Source organism: Sciurus vulgaris, assembly GCF_902686455.1.
Source record: "Sciurus vulgaris genome assembly, chromosome: 7".
In the NCBI taxonomy this organism is placed as follows: domain Eukaryota; kingdom Metazoa; phylum Chordata; class Mammalia; order Rodentia; family Sciuridae; genus Sciurus; species Sciurus vulgaris.
In genome coordinates this window covers 62,272,907-62,290,682 of record NC_136467.1, presented here as the reverse complement: position 1 = coordinate 62,290,682, position 17,776 = coordinate 62,272,907, and the positions used below count along the sequence as shown (strand labels likewise).

At 30.6% G+C, this 17,776-nt stretch overlaps 1 protein-coding gene across 1 annotated transcript in view; it reads left to right on the top strand.

Annotated features, from left to right (window-relative positions):
- The window catches only part of GRIK2 (glutamate ionotropic receptor kainate type subunit 2), a 677,480-nt gene extending 660,552 nt beyond the window's left edge, over nt 1–16,928 (top strand). Inside the window, exons 16-17 of the mRNA XM_079148658.1 lie at nt 2,083–2,333; nt 15,225–16,928. Coding sequence (XP_079004784.1) covers nt 2,083–2,333; nt 15,225–15,389 — 416 coding nt within the window. The 3' untranslated portion in view covers nt 15,390–16,928. The remainder of the gene's footprint in view (nt 1–2,082; nt 2,334–15,224) is intronic.
- The last annotated feature ends 848 nt before the right edge of the window (nt 16,929–17,776 follow it).

The window sequence follows — 17,776 nt, the reverse complement described above, 5'->3', positions numbered from 1 at the left end:
TTAATTACATTTCAGAGAGACCGAAATCACAAGACTGTCACTCTTAAACATTTTTTTTTTTGTTTTTTTTTTTTGGGCAGTCAACCACTAAGCCACATCCCTAGCCCTATTTTGTATTTTACTTAGAGATAGGGTCTCACTAGTTGCTTAGTGCCTCTCCATTGCTTGAAGCTGGCTTTGAACTCTTCATCTTCCTGCCTCAGCCTCCCGAGCTGCTGGGATTCACAGCAGCTGTGTTTTCACAGGCTGTGCTGCTATGCCCAGTTTTACATTCTTTAGAATGTTATTAATCAAACATTATGCTCTGCAGAAGATGCAATCATTTGTGTAAAGCCTATTTGAGAATTCAGAGAGATGGATGAATGGATGGATGGTTGAATAGACCAATCAATATTCTCTAAAGAGCTTAAAATGTAGGAAAACAGGTTTCATTAGGACAGGTGAATATTAATAATAGATTACCTAGGTTAATTGTCCAGTATGCAACTGTCCCAAGTAGAAAGTAGGATGGGGTAATATACTAAAATGTAAAGAGTTTGTTTGGGTGGATAGATAGAATTCACACTGAGCATTGGAAAGGATTAGTATTTGAAAGAGAACACAGGAAAGAAACTGGAAATCAGAATTGCTTTAGTATAATTAGAAATTATTCCATAATGAAAATTGTACAGGGAGTTCCAGTTACAGAGATGGATAACAGCCTTTTTTTAGAAAAACTGTGAAACTGTTTATAGAAACCGTAGATTTCTACTCTTTTGAGTAAAGTATTGATCACCAGTTGTGTTTGAAAGCTCTTCACTTCCTCAACTTTTTTCAACACACTTACTTCCTATAATTTATTTGGCTTTTACCTTACCTCCTTTTGCAAAGAGAGATCTGTGGATGTAGATATATTTATATATATAATCACAGGCAGCATTGATGAAAGCTGAAATGTTTAGTATTTTTCTATTAGCAGAAAAACATGCTGGGTGAATTTGTGCAGAAAAAATGGAATGTGTAGTGTTCGAGGAAAGAAAATTAAACTTTAGAAGCAGGCTATTTCTGGGTAGGAGAATGCAATAAGACCAATTCCTTGGGACAGATATTGAAAGATGCATGCAGTCCAAAGTTTTTGTCTGCTTCTGGGCATTCAATTATTAAAATAATACTTATGCAGTTGCTAATACAGATTCATGTATATCCTTATAAGCATAAATACTAGATTTCTTTTATTTCCTACCCAGAATTGAATCCAGGGATGCTTTACCATTGAGCTATATCCTCAGTCTTTGTATTTTTTATTTTGAGACAGGATCTCACTAAGTTGCTGAGGGTCTCATTTGCTGAGGCTGGACTACTTGGGATCCTCCAGCCTCAGTCTCTGGAGTCACTGGGATTACAAACATCTGCCATGTTCCCTCCACTGGAAAGAACATTTTTCCCCCAAATCACAAAATGATAAACAATCAAAACTGTACAATATCAAGTCATAGAGTCCTTGAATTATGGAATACATTGCCATTATGAGTTTTGAGTAATCCAGTTCTGCACAACCTGTGACTTTTTAAATTCACATCAAGTAGCAAATAAAACTGTATGCCCATTATCTGCAAAATATTGAATGATTGGATACAGTTTGTTCATCACAACTATATTTAACTACTGAATTTCATACTGAGAAAAATAATTTTTCACTACTTTCCTAAAAATAAATCCACTGACTAATCAGTACTTTGACTTTAGTATAGAACCATTCTTAGATATGAACTAACCAACTTTATACTCTGCCTTTTCCTTTTGTGAATTCCTTCTTATGGTTTGATTTATTTTCCAATGTTCTGAGCTGTCAGTTTTTAAGATGGAGAAATTTTTTTCTTAGCAGAATTCAAGTACCCTTCAAAGTCTAGAAAGGCTTTCTGCTTTATTTTATTAAACTTCTATTGTCTGTCTTTTTCCAGTTGATTTTTCTGTACTGAAAATGAATATTTGCACACTCAAAAATGTCATTTGGAAAAATGTCTACTTTCCTCTCATCTTGCTAACCTTTAATTATGAAATTCTGTGTTCCTTGAATAGCTAACATGTCCTGTCCTTTCTTAGGTTCTCCATATCGAGATAAAATCACCATAGCAATTCTTCAGCTGCAAGAAGAAGGCAAGCTGCATATGATGAAGGAGAAGTGGTGGAGGGGCAACGGTTGCCCAGAGGAAGAAAGCAAAGAGGCCAGTGCTCTAGGGGTTCAGAATATTGGTGGCATCTTCATTGTTCTGGCAGCCGGCTTGGTGCTCTCAGTTTTTGTGGCAGTGGGAGAGTTTTTATACAAATCCAAAAAAAACGCTCAATTGGAAAAGGTAAATGTCACATTTTTGCGATTTAAAACACTTATTTTTGTTATAATAAAACACCGATGAAAAATTTTTGATCTTTGCAACCAAGGGTAATGCTTAGAACTGTGGTTGTTAATTGTCTGTCATTCATTATACAAAAAAATTGTGTTTTGTGAAATAAGACATATTTCACAAAAAGATTCATGATCACCCTTACAAATTTTAATTTCATTGTAATATATTTAATTGTGATCAACTTCAGAACAAATGGCTATTTCCATCTTTGTGGAAACCGAATTAAATACAACTTTTGTTACTTGAAGTTCATTGCAGTTAGTTTAATAGAGGGTTATAGTTAATGAAATGAAAACTATAAATTATATTATGAAAGAAAAAGTGCTCTGCAGATAAAAAGATATAATACTAGTTAAGAGTTTTGAGATAGAGATGTGAATTTTTATTTGGACATAATTAGCAAAATAAATTTATAGTTAAAAAATCTTAACTTGCATTGTAGAATTTATAATTAATGTCCTATAATAATGACTATTTGGAAATACAATGATTTCTTTTTTGCCTCTTACTATTATTATGAATAAGTTTTTTCCCACTTGTGTCAGTCTTTATGAGAATATGTATAACCTCAAATATATTGAGACTATTTTTATTTTTCTTTTTCTTTGTATATATTTAGTCATTTGTATTAATGATTTTGTATTCTATTCTTGGAATGTTTGTGACTTCATTTACAGTTTTTATTTCTAGTTCTATAAATGTAAATATAACAGAGAATATTTTAAAAATCACTCTTTCAGATAGTTCAGGATACATTTTGTATGCATGGTTATAGCTCTGGCCCTAAAATAACTGATATTTTTAAGTCTTCCAGCACTTTGTGTATCAAGTCTTTTTATATATGAACATCTTTGTGTTTTTAATAAAATTCAACAACTTTAAGATCTTCAATTCAGAACTTATGTTAGAGTGAGGTTACTGTCTCTTTAGTTTTTGAGAGGCTAATGAATTTTTATTGGCAAATACAAAGAACAGAAAAGTGGTATTTAAAAATAATATCATACTGTAATACAAGAAAAATATATTGTGCTAAAATTCCTTGAAATACTAGTACCTTTAAAATTAGTTTTGAAAAAACCTTGTTGAAAATGTCTTCCTTTTGCTTTAAAAATATTTTTATGAAACCGAGCCTTTTCTGAAATCAGGAATTTGGATGGGGTTTCACATTTTTATTTGACTACAGTACTTGATACTTGCAAATAATGTTTTTATAAATGAATATTTTGATAAGCTCATCCTATCTTTGACTAAAATAGCCAATTACAAACCTTGAAAATTTCAGAAAGTCACACAGTTTTCCCTCAGCAACATAAAGGATGACTATTTCTGCTAATTTGATGAAATAGAATATTTTTTGCACTTATGTGACTAATGATGATGACTAAATACACTTTTTTAATTATGAGCCTTTCTGTGATATCAAAATGAGGTTTGAAATTAAATCCAAAAGACTAACCAAAGAAAAACATGAACTTATTACTTATCATTGTCATTATAATTGTCAATAAATGTGATATTTGATTATTTAATTCTTCAGATAGGAACAAAATTATAGAGGGAATTTGAGTTTTCTAATTGGAAGTTCAAGTCATTCATATGTAATTATTTTCTTTAAGTTATAACTTAATGTTAAAATAAAATAGACAAATTAAATCTTGATATATGTGGTATTCTATTGTCCTTATCTCTAGGTGTCTTGTTCATTTGATATACCTATGTTGTTCTCCAAAACAACATTAAAAAAAAAAAGAAAAACATTCTTTTTAAAACAAAAACAGAGAGAAAAGTGACTTAATTTTGAAGATAAATCTACTTTATTGATACTATATATAACTAATTCAGTTGAGTTTTTCAGATATCAACCAGAATTTTTGATATTCTATGAACATATATAACCTTCTAAAAATTAGAAAAAGAAAGTTAATGTGTTTTTAAAATCTGAGACAGATGGGGCACTACCACTGCACTGGGAAGGAAGTGAACAATACTTCTTATTCATCGCCGTCTGGTATGAGATGGGTACCACAGTCTTAGCCCATGCTTTCACAGGGCCTCCACAGAACTCCTCTAATTAAATCCAGATTCTCCACCTTAGCACTGAGGATAATTCAGAACCTCCCCTGGCTTCTGCTGTCGTTTCATCTTTGACTTCTCCAGTGTGCACCTTTTTTCTAATTGTGTTAACCTTCTTTTCGTTCTTTTTTTTTTTAACTTTACCAATCATATTTTTCATTTTGACTAAAACAAAACTTGTCAATTTTTCTACCTTGCAATTTCTCACCAATTATTTTAGGTTGGGCATTAAATTATCCAGAACTGTACCCTAATCAATAGTTTTAATGGGTTTGGACACAAGGCATGGCTTGTTGTCTACAAGATGGAGGTGGGTTTTAAATTTCTATTGCAATGGAAAAAATATGGTCTGTACATCTTGTGTTTTTGCTTAGCTGATTTCAGGTACTCTCATCACCTAAAACATTCATCTCCTGTTGAAATGTTGGGAAGGTATTTTTCTCATTTTAAATAATTTCTGGCAGTAAGTCTAGATCTCTTTTCTCTGTGAACCTTATGCACATCTTCATTATTTCTAACCACACTATTGAGTTCATCTTGTTTTTTCTGTGTGGGGTGCTTTTCTCCATAAACTGTTATTTCTTTTTGAACAAGATCCTCGATCTTTCTTTCTGTCACCAGGATCTTGAACAGTGCCTCATGGCATAATTCTATCCATCATTTAAGTTCATAATGAAATAGATTCCTTAAAATATATTTAGATGTACATCATAGAGAAAAATTCTGTACATTAAATGATTATTGATTTACTGGAAGTGACTCACTATATTTATTGTGATAAATTATGTTCAAGAGTTTAATTCTTCATTTTTTCTTGAAAAATATCTCTTAGGCTGGATTATACAGCTATTTAACACCTTACTTAATTTATTAAAATTAGCTATAACATATGCCTGCACTTTATCATGAAATATTCATGAATCCATACAGCAATTCATAATTTACTTAAGTTTATAATAATGGGTATTTTAATCTAAATTTCTTAAATTTTAGAAACAAGGTAAACAGTTGTGAAATTACTTATTTATTCAATAAATATTTATTAAGAACTAAATCTTCAATGAATTATTTTGCACATTGAATGTAAACAGAATGTGCTAGTCAGTTCTAGCCCAAATTGCATTCTTACCACTTTTCTCTTTACTATTTTTCTTTCTTCTTATTTTAATCTATAGCATTTCAGTATTAAAAAAAAAAATCAACTTTCCTATCTCTAAATAGTCTGTCATACATAATGTATACACAGCTTACTTGAATATGAACTTTAAATAGCAAATTTATTGAACAAGTAATATATTTCCAATATAATCTTACCCTTAATGGTGATGATGATGAAGATGAAATTAGATAAATAAATTTTATTTTTTAAAAATGGAAATAAAATATCCTATATGACCATTATGTTGTAAAACATTGAAAAGTTCTTGATGATCATAGCTTTTCTCATAATTCCAAGTTGATAATTAATACTAGTATATAAATGTATCATTTTAGTTCAATCCCCAGTACTGCAAAAAAGACCCCATTATATTAAAATGAAATCAAGTAAAAATGAAAACAGAGAATAAAACTGAAACATATGGACTGTAAAAAATAAACAAATATGTATTTTATTGCTTTCAGATAAACATAGATGGTATATAATCATTTGTATAATACTAACTTTAATTTTGATGCACATATTAAAGCATCAAAGATACATTGATTCTTATTTATTCACACTGTTAAAATAAACACTTTTTATTTTTCCCAGAGGGATACTCAAAAAGTTTTTCTTGTCTGCATGTATTTTTAAAAGTAACCAATCAACATGTGCATTTTATAGTAATTTTATTTTAGTATTAAACTAAATATTTTGCTATGTAAGATTGTAACAATTGAATTGGTGTAAACAATCCAAGAACTAGTTCTATACCTCTGACAATGATCAGTACATGTTAGGTGCATGGATTTGTTGGGTTTCATTATGTCCTTATGATACTTATAGTTCAAAAAAGCTGCTTAAACAATTCAGTTTTCTGTGGTATTTATGGTAATATACCTGCTTTGTAAGTATAATAGTTTTAATCTTTATAAAATTATTTGTAATTTAATTATGGTGCAATATGTTTAAAATTTCTCATTTTTTTACATAATTAATGTCCTCTTTTAAAAGGTATACATAATTATGTCTTATTTGGATTTTCAGCAAGAATAGTAACATATACATATAGATGGATACATTTTAGCCTGATTTACATACAAAAATATTGTATTCCCCATTTAATGAAATGAATTTAATTGTACAAACTGTTTATATTGAATGTCTTGGCCATGAGCTATTGAGTTCTCTGACACACACACACAAAAAAAACTTTAAAAATGCCCAAAATATTCACTATTTTATCACAAGTGTAAATAAACTAAATAGAGTGGATAATCTGAGAAATAAAAAAATATAAATCATTGCTCAGATAGTGAACTGACAAGATAGGTATCATATCTTGAACACATATATTTGTTCTAATACTTTTCTAAGATGATTGAAGTGTACAGTTTTATAAGAATTATGAGTGATAGTTGTTTCTTAGGACATAGTTGGTTTCAGCCAATACAGCTGTCTTTATTATAGAACACTGGCAAATCTTATCCAAGATAATCTCCAAAAAATGATGTTTTTCAGGTATTGACAGTTCAAAACAAGTTTTTGTAGGGCACACAGAATGTTTTTGTTTATAGTTGAATAATACATATAGATTACTATAAATCAGAGCAGCAGAAGCACAAATAAATGAAACTTTTCAGTGTATGGAGTGATAAGAGAAAATCAGAGTGGTTTAGTTTAATGTTGCAAGACTATGGATCCTCAGTGAAAATTTGTTCATTAGGAAAATGCATTTCAAAGCTGGTTGAATTTGTATTTCATAGAAGCCAAAGAATTCAAACAAGTTGCTCATATACTCTTAAATACAAACTGCTTTCTGTATGTTGAAGACTTGGTTCTTACAGAAACAATTCATTTTGAAAACCCATTTATTGGATAAGTTATAGTAATTCAAACTGTGTTATAAATAATCAGTAAAGATTTTATTTTAGTACTTATGTTTTTCTCAGTGATGTATATTTAAAGACTTCAAAACATCTGCATTTTTTCATTAATTAAATTTGATGTAAGAAACTTTAAAGGCATTTACTTTTTCAGGAGTTAAAAGATTTAAGTTGATTTTCAATGGAAGAATATTTAATTATAAAATGCATTATTCTTTAAAAATAAAAAGTTGTAAAATAACTTGGACCAATGTTCCTATTAGTATTGTTTTTATGTTACTATCTTTCTCTGAGAGCAGAGTCTCTTTCTGTTTCCACTAATGATCTGTATAAAGACCAACTAGATGGTTTTTTAAAAACATCTTACAAGTAGATAGGAGATACCTGGAAATAATATTTCTGTCTTTAACTCTCTAATCAACTTCCAGCTAAAGGATTTTTAAGCCAATTATTTATGATGATGCATTTTTATTTATTCATGCAAGTGATGTTCTAAAACTAAGGTTGCAGCTTGACAAATGACAATTTTGCTATCATATTCTTATAAATGACTTTAGGTTTTTTGACATGTATGTTACTTGAGTACAAAACCAGCCAGAGAGCCATGAAAATGTTGTTATCCATATTGTGCAGAGGAGGATAGTGTCTCAAAGGGCAAGTATGCTTCTCCAGGTCAATGATGCTTAGTCTAACACTTTAAATTATATCATACTATACACAATGAAGGTGATTAACTATATTTATTGTTTACTTTCCCTTGAAGTTTCACTGAGACAATATATAGATTAGAAATTTGAATAAGATAAACAGATTGCGGTCTTAGATCATAGGCACTGTCTAATTATTTCATCTTCCAACCTATAAAGAAAGAGTTTTAGAAATAGAAATATTTGAGAGCACAACTCAACATTGTTTTAATCAATTTTAAAATTGCTTTAGCCTTTCTTTACTTTTTTTTTTTTAATTAAGTAGGATTATGAACCTATAATGGAAGTGGATTAGAAATTAAGGTATGAAATTCTGTCATTTTTGACAGCAAGGATGAGACTTGATATCATTTTTAAGCAAAATAAACAGGCCACAAAATGGTCACGTATCTTATGATCTCTGTTGTACGTGGAGTATAAAAATGCTGATTGCTTAGAAGCTGAGCATAGAATGGTGGTTATTAGGCTGGGGAGAGTCAGAGGGAATGTGGGGAGAGGAAAGGTTGATCATTGGGCATTAAATTAAAGATAAGAGTAAGAAATTCTGGTGCGCTGTTGCATAATAGTGTGATTATGGAAAACAATGACAAAGCTCTACATCCCCAAAAGTGTGAAGAAAATATTTTGAATGTTTTCATCACGAAGAAATGAGAAACATTTATGGAGATATGTTTAACTGTCTTAAATATCCCGGGATATATACTGTACCAATGAATCATGTTACCCATTAATTAATATAATTTTTATGTTATGTATTACTTAACAGATTAAATTAATTCATTTCACTGGTGTATCAACTAAAGTGGTGTTCATTCTAGCCAGACTTTATTTATTGATTTTTCCAGCTAAACTAGGGGAAGTGTGACAATGTGTGATGATGTTTTGTTTTTTGACGTTTCACTGTATTTGTAAATGTGATATGAAGATATGGGGTAACCTTTATTAAGTCAAGATTTCTCATAATATTTTAATCTTTGGTGATGTTTATCATTGAAAAATGATCCAGGCTAAAGCATAACATGCTTTGTCATTTGATTTATTGAGAAAGATATGTATTCCATTTTCTATATTTTTGTTTGCTTTACAATTTAGTATGCAAATAATTGAACATTTAGTAAGACAGAATCCAAGTAGAAAGATCAACTGAGAATGAAATCATAATTAATGATATTACCTAATATAATAAAGCATGAATATAATGAAAGTTAAGAGATTAAGGTTCTCATCTTAGCTTTGATGTTAGTTATGTGCATACATATACAACTCAAATTCTTAAGTTTAATTTCTCTTGCTAAAACTTACAGTGATTAATCAATAAGATCTCTGCAAACCTTACATATAAAGTCCCTTCTGTCTCTGCAAGGCTTATGTAAACAGCATAACTTTTTCAAAATCATAGCTGCAATAAAACTAAATATCAAGATCAAAGTTGGTATATATTTTTGAATGTGAGTGCTTTAACAATTCATTTATCATCTCTTTGTTTCATATAACCTAGGTCAATTCAGAATTCTAATATATAGCATTAACTGTTTGATAACTCTGAAAGGTTACCAATTAAAAATAGTATAAAATAAAAGGAAAAATTTAACAGGTCACATGACATTTATTTAAATGACATTTATTTTCTTATTTAATATACTAATATTCACATAAATAATATATAAGACATTTTACACATTTTATTCCCTTTTATTTATTTAGTTATTACTTAATGTGATATAGTTTTCTGTAACAGATTACAGTAACTGTTTTGATTTGCTTCTACTACATAAGATTCATGATTCTTGAACAAATGACTTATGGGGCAGAAATTAACTAGGAAGTGTCAATAATGGATTGAATATTCATAACTAGTTAACAAAATATTTAAATGAAAATCACAATACAGAACAGTTTGGTTGCTATATGCTGATATATGTTATTAGAACATTAATTACAAAATCTGATAGAAGCAGATCAAAGATACTTCATGGGGATTTAAAACTGAACTGCATGCAAAAATAGTTGTGAATCATTCACAATGAAACTGGAATATCACTTAGTATCCTCAAGGAATAGGACAATAAGACACATAAAATAGTTTCATCCTTAAAAATTAACACCGATATAGACTTGATAGTAACATATACTTTACTATTGTTTAGTTGATGAATACATTAATTCAACATGAGAACGATGAACTTGAGTTAAAATATCAAACTTGTTATTTTTCATCAGTTGCTGGTTTTACCTTAAAAATAAAATTTATGTCAACATTCAATGTGGAGTGTGATTATAGCTAAGATTCTAATGTTTACAAAATCTGTTTTTCCAAATGGTATCATGTTTTTACATATCTATAAATTGGAAAGTTAAATTATTCTGGAATACCAGTAATGTGTTTTGCAAAACCATTTATCAGTTGACTGTGTGTGTTTTTATTATACTCAAAATACAAATTAGGGCTTAAAAATCAGTGTAAATATAGCCAGTTTCATACTTTTAAAGGTTTTCAGGCATTCATTATTTAAAGAATGAGAAGTGTGAATACAGTTTGCTTCATTCAATCTAGTGAATTTTTAAAAGAATTTTACTTATTTTAATGCAATTATACATGCTAACAGCTCAAAGATTTAAATTTTCATTTTCAGGAATCTTCTATTTGGTTAGTGCCACCATACCATCCAGACACTGTTTAGTAAACTTTTGAAACTTACTAAAAGAGGTTTTTAATAATGGTTAGTATCCTTGTGCCTTTCTTTTTCTTTTTGTAGTCTGTTACATTAATGTGGAGAAACATTTTCATTGCTGTTTTCACTTTAGGGGATTTCCCTTATTTAAGGACACAATGTATGGGTTTCCACCCCTAAGAGGTGACTTACGGACAAGATAGTTGTCTCTCCCTCCCTCCCTCTACTTCCTTCTCTACATTTGTTTCTTCCTCCCTGTCTCCTTCACTTCTTCCTTGCTTCATTTGTTTCTCTTATTCTTCCTTCCCCTGTTTCTTTATAAAAACCTGGGAAACGTGTTAAGTGCACATGATTTTTTTCTAAAGCCTATTTCATAGTCCAATAAAAAAAAAAAAAGCTTCAAAAATTCTAAACACTCTCTGAAGGAGGAAAAACAATCTATTTTATTCAATGATAAGGTAAAGCTTTATGTAAAAGTTATAGTAACTTTCTGGCAACATAAAATAAGGATAAAGACTATTTCACAAAACTATATGATTTCAATTTTAGATATATATACACATCAAGATAGGGAATTTACATTACAGAACTATAAAAAAAAAAAACAACCAAAACTAAACAAAATAACATGTTTACCCTTGTAAAATAACTAAGTGGTACTTTATTTTTTTTTATTATTTATTTATTTTAATTAAAAATCATAAATTTACATAGGGCAATCTTGTTTGATTCATTCTGTTATTTTTTTCCCTTCCCCCCACCCCTCCCACCCCTCTTTTCCCTCTATACAGTCCTTCCTTCCTCCATTCTTACCAACCTCCTTATCCCTAACCCTAAACCTAACCCTAACCCTAACTCTAACCCCTCCTACCCATCCTTATATGTCCTCATCCGCTTATCAGCGAGATCATTCGTCCTTTAGTTTTTTGAGATTGACTTATCTCACTTAGCATGATATCCTCCAATTTCATCAAAGTGGTACTTTATGATATCCTTAAATGCCTTTGATTTGTTCTGTTGTTTCAAAAATATGATTGAATTGAAAAGGATGTTGGAGTTTCATGATGGATTTGAAATATTCTCTAAATGAGATAAGAACCTATCATTTCACAGTGATTTTGTTTGTAACCTAAAGAAAACTATTTTACAGGTGATCTTACACTGATAGATCAAAAAGGAACTGGCAAAATTCAGTTTATTTAGAGAGAAGATTAATTATAAAGTTGATATTTTGACATTATTCCATCAAGACCATTGATTGATTAAAGGTTGCTTCACTAAAATTTTGACTTTCTAATGGCTTTGTAAAATGAACAAAGTCTAAAAGGGTAAAGATGGGTTACAGGTTTACAATTTTGAAATCATTTCTAAATTTATAACTATAATTGCTTAAGATAACTTAAAAGTATAAAAGATAAACTATTCTGATTTAGGTTGGAGCAGGTTTTACCTACATTTCACATAAGCCTTAAAATCTGATATTACATGAAATTACTTAAAATAGATTTATGTCAATTTATATTCTAAGGTAAGCATAGGGTACTGATTATTCAATTTACTCAATTTATGAGAAATCAAATTGAATCATTTGATAGTTGGATGTGGATGTACACTTAAAAGATGATTTCCTAGGAAAATCTGTTGTATAGTCTACTTTAGTACAGACAAAAAAATAATCTATCTGCTTTTTCTTTGAAGCTTATGTAATCGAAGTGCCTGAAAGTTGAGATTGCCAAAAGAAGGTGGTATTAATTAGTCAGTGTTGGGGGAATTCAGTACTTTTGAACAAAAATCTTAGTTCAAACAATTCTGTTTTTCACATCCTATAACATTTTAAGTGTCAATGGGATCAAGGTCTGAGCCTGTCAGATTATCTAATCCATTCTTCTGTTAAATGTTTCAACAGAGAGCCAAGACTAAGTTACCTCAAGACTATGTATTTCTCCCCCTTTTGGAGTCAGATTTTTCCATTTCTGCCGTGTTGTCATCATCATCATCTTCATCATCATTATCATCATGTTCTTAATAAGTACATCTAATAGTAGGTATTAAGCAATGAGAAACACGGTGTCCATATATTGGCTGGCAGGTGCCATATAAGTCCTTTAATAGACGTGTAATTCATGAATTTTAGAACTGTCTAGTTTAACAAATAATAAACAATGCATGGTAGTGACTCTATAGTTAATGGGAAATTTACGAGTAGCATTTAATCATCACCCATTTCCAGTGATAATGAATTAATATTTTTACTAATTTGATGTTATTTAACAAATGCCAAAGTTTTACATTTTGTTTTGTTAAGGTTCTAAATGTGAAAAAGTTTTAAGCAATTAAATCAGAAATATTGTTAAATGAGAATTAAAATATGTGGGCCATGTATAGTTATTATTGTTAATAATTAATTAGGTTACTATTGTTAATTTGATCAGCATTTAAAGAACACGTGTGTGTACAAGCAGTGCCATGAGAAGTTTTTCTTTCTCTTCACAGTTCAGTGAGAATGATGCATAGGAGACCTAGAGGCCAGATAGAAAAACAAAAATGTGTACAAAATATTGGGGAATAAAACTAAATTGAGTGAAAATATTCAGCCTGTGGAAAGGGCTCTCTAGATAAGCTAAAACCTGAGTCATATCCTGAGGTAAGGGATAAAGTGGGAGTTATATAAAAACTGTAAAACCTCAACAGGATGCCAGAGCAAGAAGAAGCAAAGGAGAAAAGTCATGGTGGTCCAAACAGAGAAGGTTGCATGGAGAGAGAAAGGAAGAAGGCGGGGCAGAGGGAAGATGGGGAAATGGGGAGAGAGCTGAATCAGAGAAGTCACAATAGGAGATATGGATTTGACCTGTTTCTTAGAGGAAAAAATGTTGCTAATAATTTATGGTTAAATATGTAGATTATTCTGGTAACTGTGAGCGCTTACAGATGGAACAGAGTAAACACACACTTAGGAAGACCAATAAGTAAGTTATTTAAGGAATTTATCAGAGAACAATGAAAATATAGCCACAGATGAATAAAAAGTCAGTAAAGCAGGGTCAAAAATCTCAAAATTTGGATACACTGCAAATGAAGGTATGAATGACAGAAAGTCACTTACCCCCTGAGTTACCTTCTCTCTTACAGGCCTAACTAATGTACTGTTTTTAGTGTCACAAAAGATTATGCATGCAAAATGCTTTTTGAAACCATCAGACGTGTGCTAAAATTTTTATTCTATATCTCTTAGAATTAGTCTAAATTAATATACAGCACGGTAGTAGCACCTAATACAACAAACAGGTCTTCACGTGCATTTTGATTAGGTTTATTTCATCATGTTTTCATATCACTTTTTAAAAGTTCTGTAACTTTTTTGTATGTGTCAACGTTTGGTTGTTGTCCAGATTTTTGGTTCTTGTATAAAAAGAGCCTAATCTGAGTTTCAACTATAATATGCAGTTGGTTCATGAATCTGAATTAAGTGTAACTAACGCATAAATATCTCAATCAAGTGGAGAAAGAAACTAACAAAATTTTGTTTCATATATAAGACTCTGTAATGGAATTCTGAGAAGCTGTGATAATGATCCCCAGATACACAGAATATTTAGAAAATCTATTACAAATAAGATGGGAATTAAGAAAAAAAATTAGATCATTTTTATTTCTCATGGGATGAATTATTTCCAGCTCTCAGTTGTTAAGTTGTTCATGACAAAACAAAGATAATATTTGTTCATAGATGTTTAACATGTTATAATTTGTCATTTCATGATTAAATCATATTTGTTTCTAATCACCATTGATGTTTTATAGGTATAATCACAAAAATGTAATTAAATACTAGAAATTATTTTCATAGCTTTATGTCTGTGTGAGTGCTTTTTGTTGTTTTGAAATGCATAATGAAGAGTCAATGTTTACAGAAAATTTACGTATTTCATCTTGTGATCTGAAAAGTAGTACATTTCTTCTTATTGTTTACTTTTTAACTATAAAGAATGGATTTATGGTGCAGATTTGTGTATGTCCAAGTTTAAATTTTAAGGCAGATTTCTATCTTACACTAATCGATTTTACATATGTCATCAAAAAATCTTATTCAATAGATATGAATTATATACATTACTACTTGAGAATTCATTTCTGTATCAGGTGGAGATTTTCTTAAACTAGCCCACTTTGATGGCATATTTTAATTACAAAATGTTGTATCTTAAAAAATGTAAAAATGTGCTATAACTTTTATAATGAAATTTTCCAAACCTTCAAGGCTGCTAAATTGGCAAGTCTGTTGAGAATGATTTTAATATTATTTCTGGACATGTACTGTTAGTCTGTTTTGTAATATTCATTTTTTCTGTGTTTTTCTGTAGAGATCCTTCTGTAGCGCTATGGTAGAAGAACTGAGGATGTCCCTGAAGTGCCAGCGTCGTCTAAAACACAAGCCACAGGCCCCAGTTATTGTGAAAACAGAAGAAGTTATTAACATGCACACATTTAACGACAGAAGGTTGCCAGGTAAAGAAACCATGGCATAAAGCTGGGAGGCCAAACACCCAAGCACAAACTGTCGTCTTTTTTTCCAAACAATTTAGCGAGAATGTTTCCTGTGGAAATATGCAACCTGTGCAAAATAAAATGAGTTACCTCATGCCGCTGTGTCTATGAACTAGAGACTCTGTGATCTAAGCAGTTGCAATGATCAGACTTGATTTACAAGCATCATGGATCAACCAAGTTACACGGGGTTACACTGTTTATCATGGGTTCCTCCCTTCTTCTGAGTGAATGTTACATGTGCATTTTGTGGCTGGTTTCAAATGCAGTCCAGTGAGAAATTACAGGTTCTTTTGAAGCCCATCTGTTGCCAGGAGATGGAATGTCAATGCCCAACAGAGTAACCAATAGAAAAAGTTCTTAAGAATAAAAAATACTTGGAATCAGCAAAAACTGTAGTGTAACAAGAAACAGTACAGTCTTCTGAGCAGCCAGATAATAGAAGTGATTATATTACTAGCCCCCACTACTCAGTATAATTATTGTCTGAATAAACAACATGTGTTTATAGGATGTGAAAAAAATGTAATGCAAAACACATCTGAATTCCATGGAAAGTGGAATATAAAGCAGATCTTCATCAATTGTTTTTCTTTCTTTTTTTTTATTTTTCTGATAGTCTGTGTTGCTGATTGAGATAGGAATATTCATTATGAAGGCAATAATTTTTTTTCTAAGTTCACCAAGACAGGAGATTTAACATGCAACTCTACCAGATCCCTACTTATTCCTCTAATACCCTTTCCCTGACCCATGCCAGAAATAAAAACGCAACAATTGGTACATTGTTTCTGAGTCGAAAGGATGATGTTTTGCAATCTTTGTCTGAACTTGTAAAGGAGGGCTCAGTATTGATGGTTATGTGGAAGGCATAAGCTTTCATGCTAACATTCAGATATGTCAATCCAAACCCTTGTTCCTGTTAGAAATGAACTTGATGGAGCCTGGGCAGATCTCAATGATCAGAGAAAGGGGACTTGTCATCTACAGAAAAGTACGTGCAGAGAACTTTGAAGTGGACTGCATTTAACAATACAGTCACAATGTCAAATGAACAAAATTCTTGAGCAGTTTTTTTTCAAAAAATGTTCAGGTTTATTTGTGGAAATGCAAGATTTCTATGAAAATAGTTTTTGTATGGAAATTTTTGTAATACTTTTTATCAACAAAATAAGAACATGTGTTCCTGTCAGGGGTGTGATGTCAAGCATGAATGGTAGTGCGTGTGCACCACCAACGTTTGGTGAAAACTATTTTTATCAAGAAAAAGGAATCATAGAAGAGAAATATTTTCAAGTTAGATAATATAAAAGCTAGGTGCACTACCACCACTGCTTACCATACCACACCCCTGGTTTCCACGAGACTGACAACATGCTGTAATGAACAATTGTGTGTAAAATGGTAAAAGACACAGACCTCTTGACAACATTGTGATAACAGTTGAGTGCACACAGTTTGCTGTTTGAATCCAATGCACAAAATTAAAAAAAAAAACCATTAAAATTATGTCCATTTTACTTTCAGCTTTGACTTTCATTTTTCTCTTGCATGTGTAAGTAAATGTACCATATACTCCTTGTGTTAAGGAAAGTACACATTCTGAATCCTTCTAGGTCATCAAGGATGGCCACTTCCCAACTACAGGAAGACAAGAAGAAAGTTTGGAAAAGGAGCTACTCAGACTTAGGAAAAACTGGACTGTGTTGTAATGTAGTCTTTAGACTTAGGGTAGTTAAAATGAGAAAAAAATAGAGGTTCTAGAGAAATAACAGTCATAATCTGACCTTTTCTGTGAGTGAATACTGACTGTGTTCATTGGCTTGTACAAGGCTGTGTAGTAATCATTGGTATTTGAAGTTCAGCTCATATCCAATTTAAGAATTTCTTGTGTACTGATAGTCCAATGTAATTCAAAGAAGGGAGAGGAAGTGATAGATTCAATACTAAATAATTAGTGATGTTTAGATTTTAACACATTAGTAGAACCTTTTTAATCATGAATTATAATTTATTTTCTATTATTTTTAAGAACACAATCTATAAAATTTTATTTATAATGCTGATCAATTAATTTACTTAATTTTAAATGAACAATTATAACTAGAACTTCTGACAAAATAAATGAAATAAAAAATCTCTGAAGTATTTCTTCAGTGTCAATTGTCACATAATCAAATTGCCTAACATCTAAGTTAAAAATTAAACACCCAAGTGCTTTAAATAATTTTGGTGTCATGATTATTTTAAGTTCCAATTTATATTTCAATGATAATTTCATTCCAAGATATAATTTTAGATAATTACAGAAATTGTTGCTAAAAATATCTTATTAGTTAAGTGGTAAACTTATTAGTTAAGTGGTAAA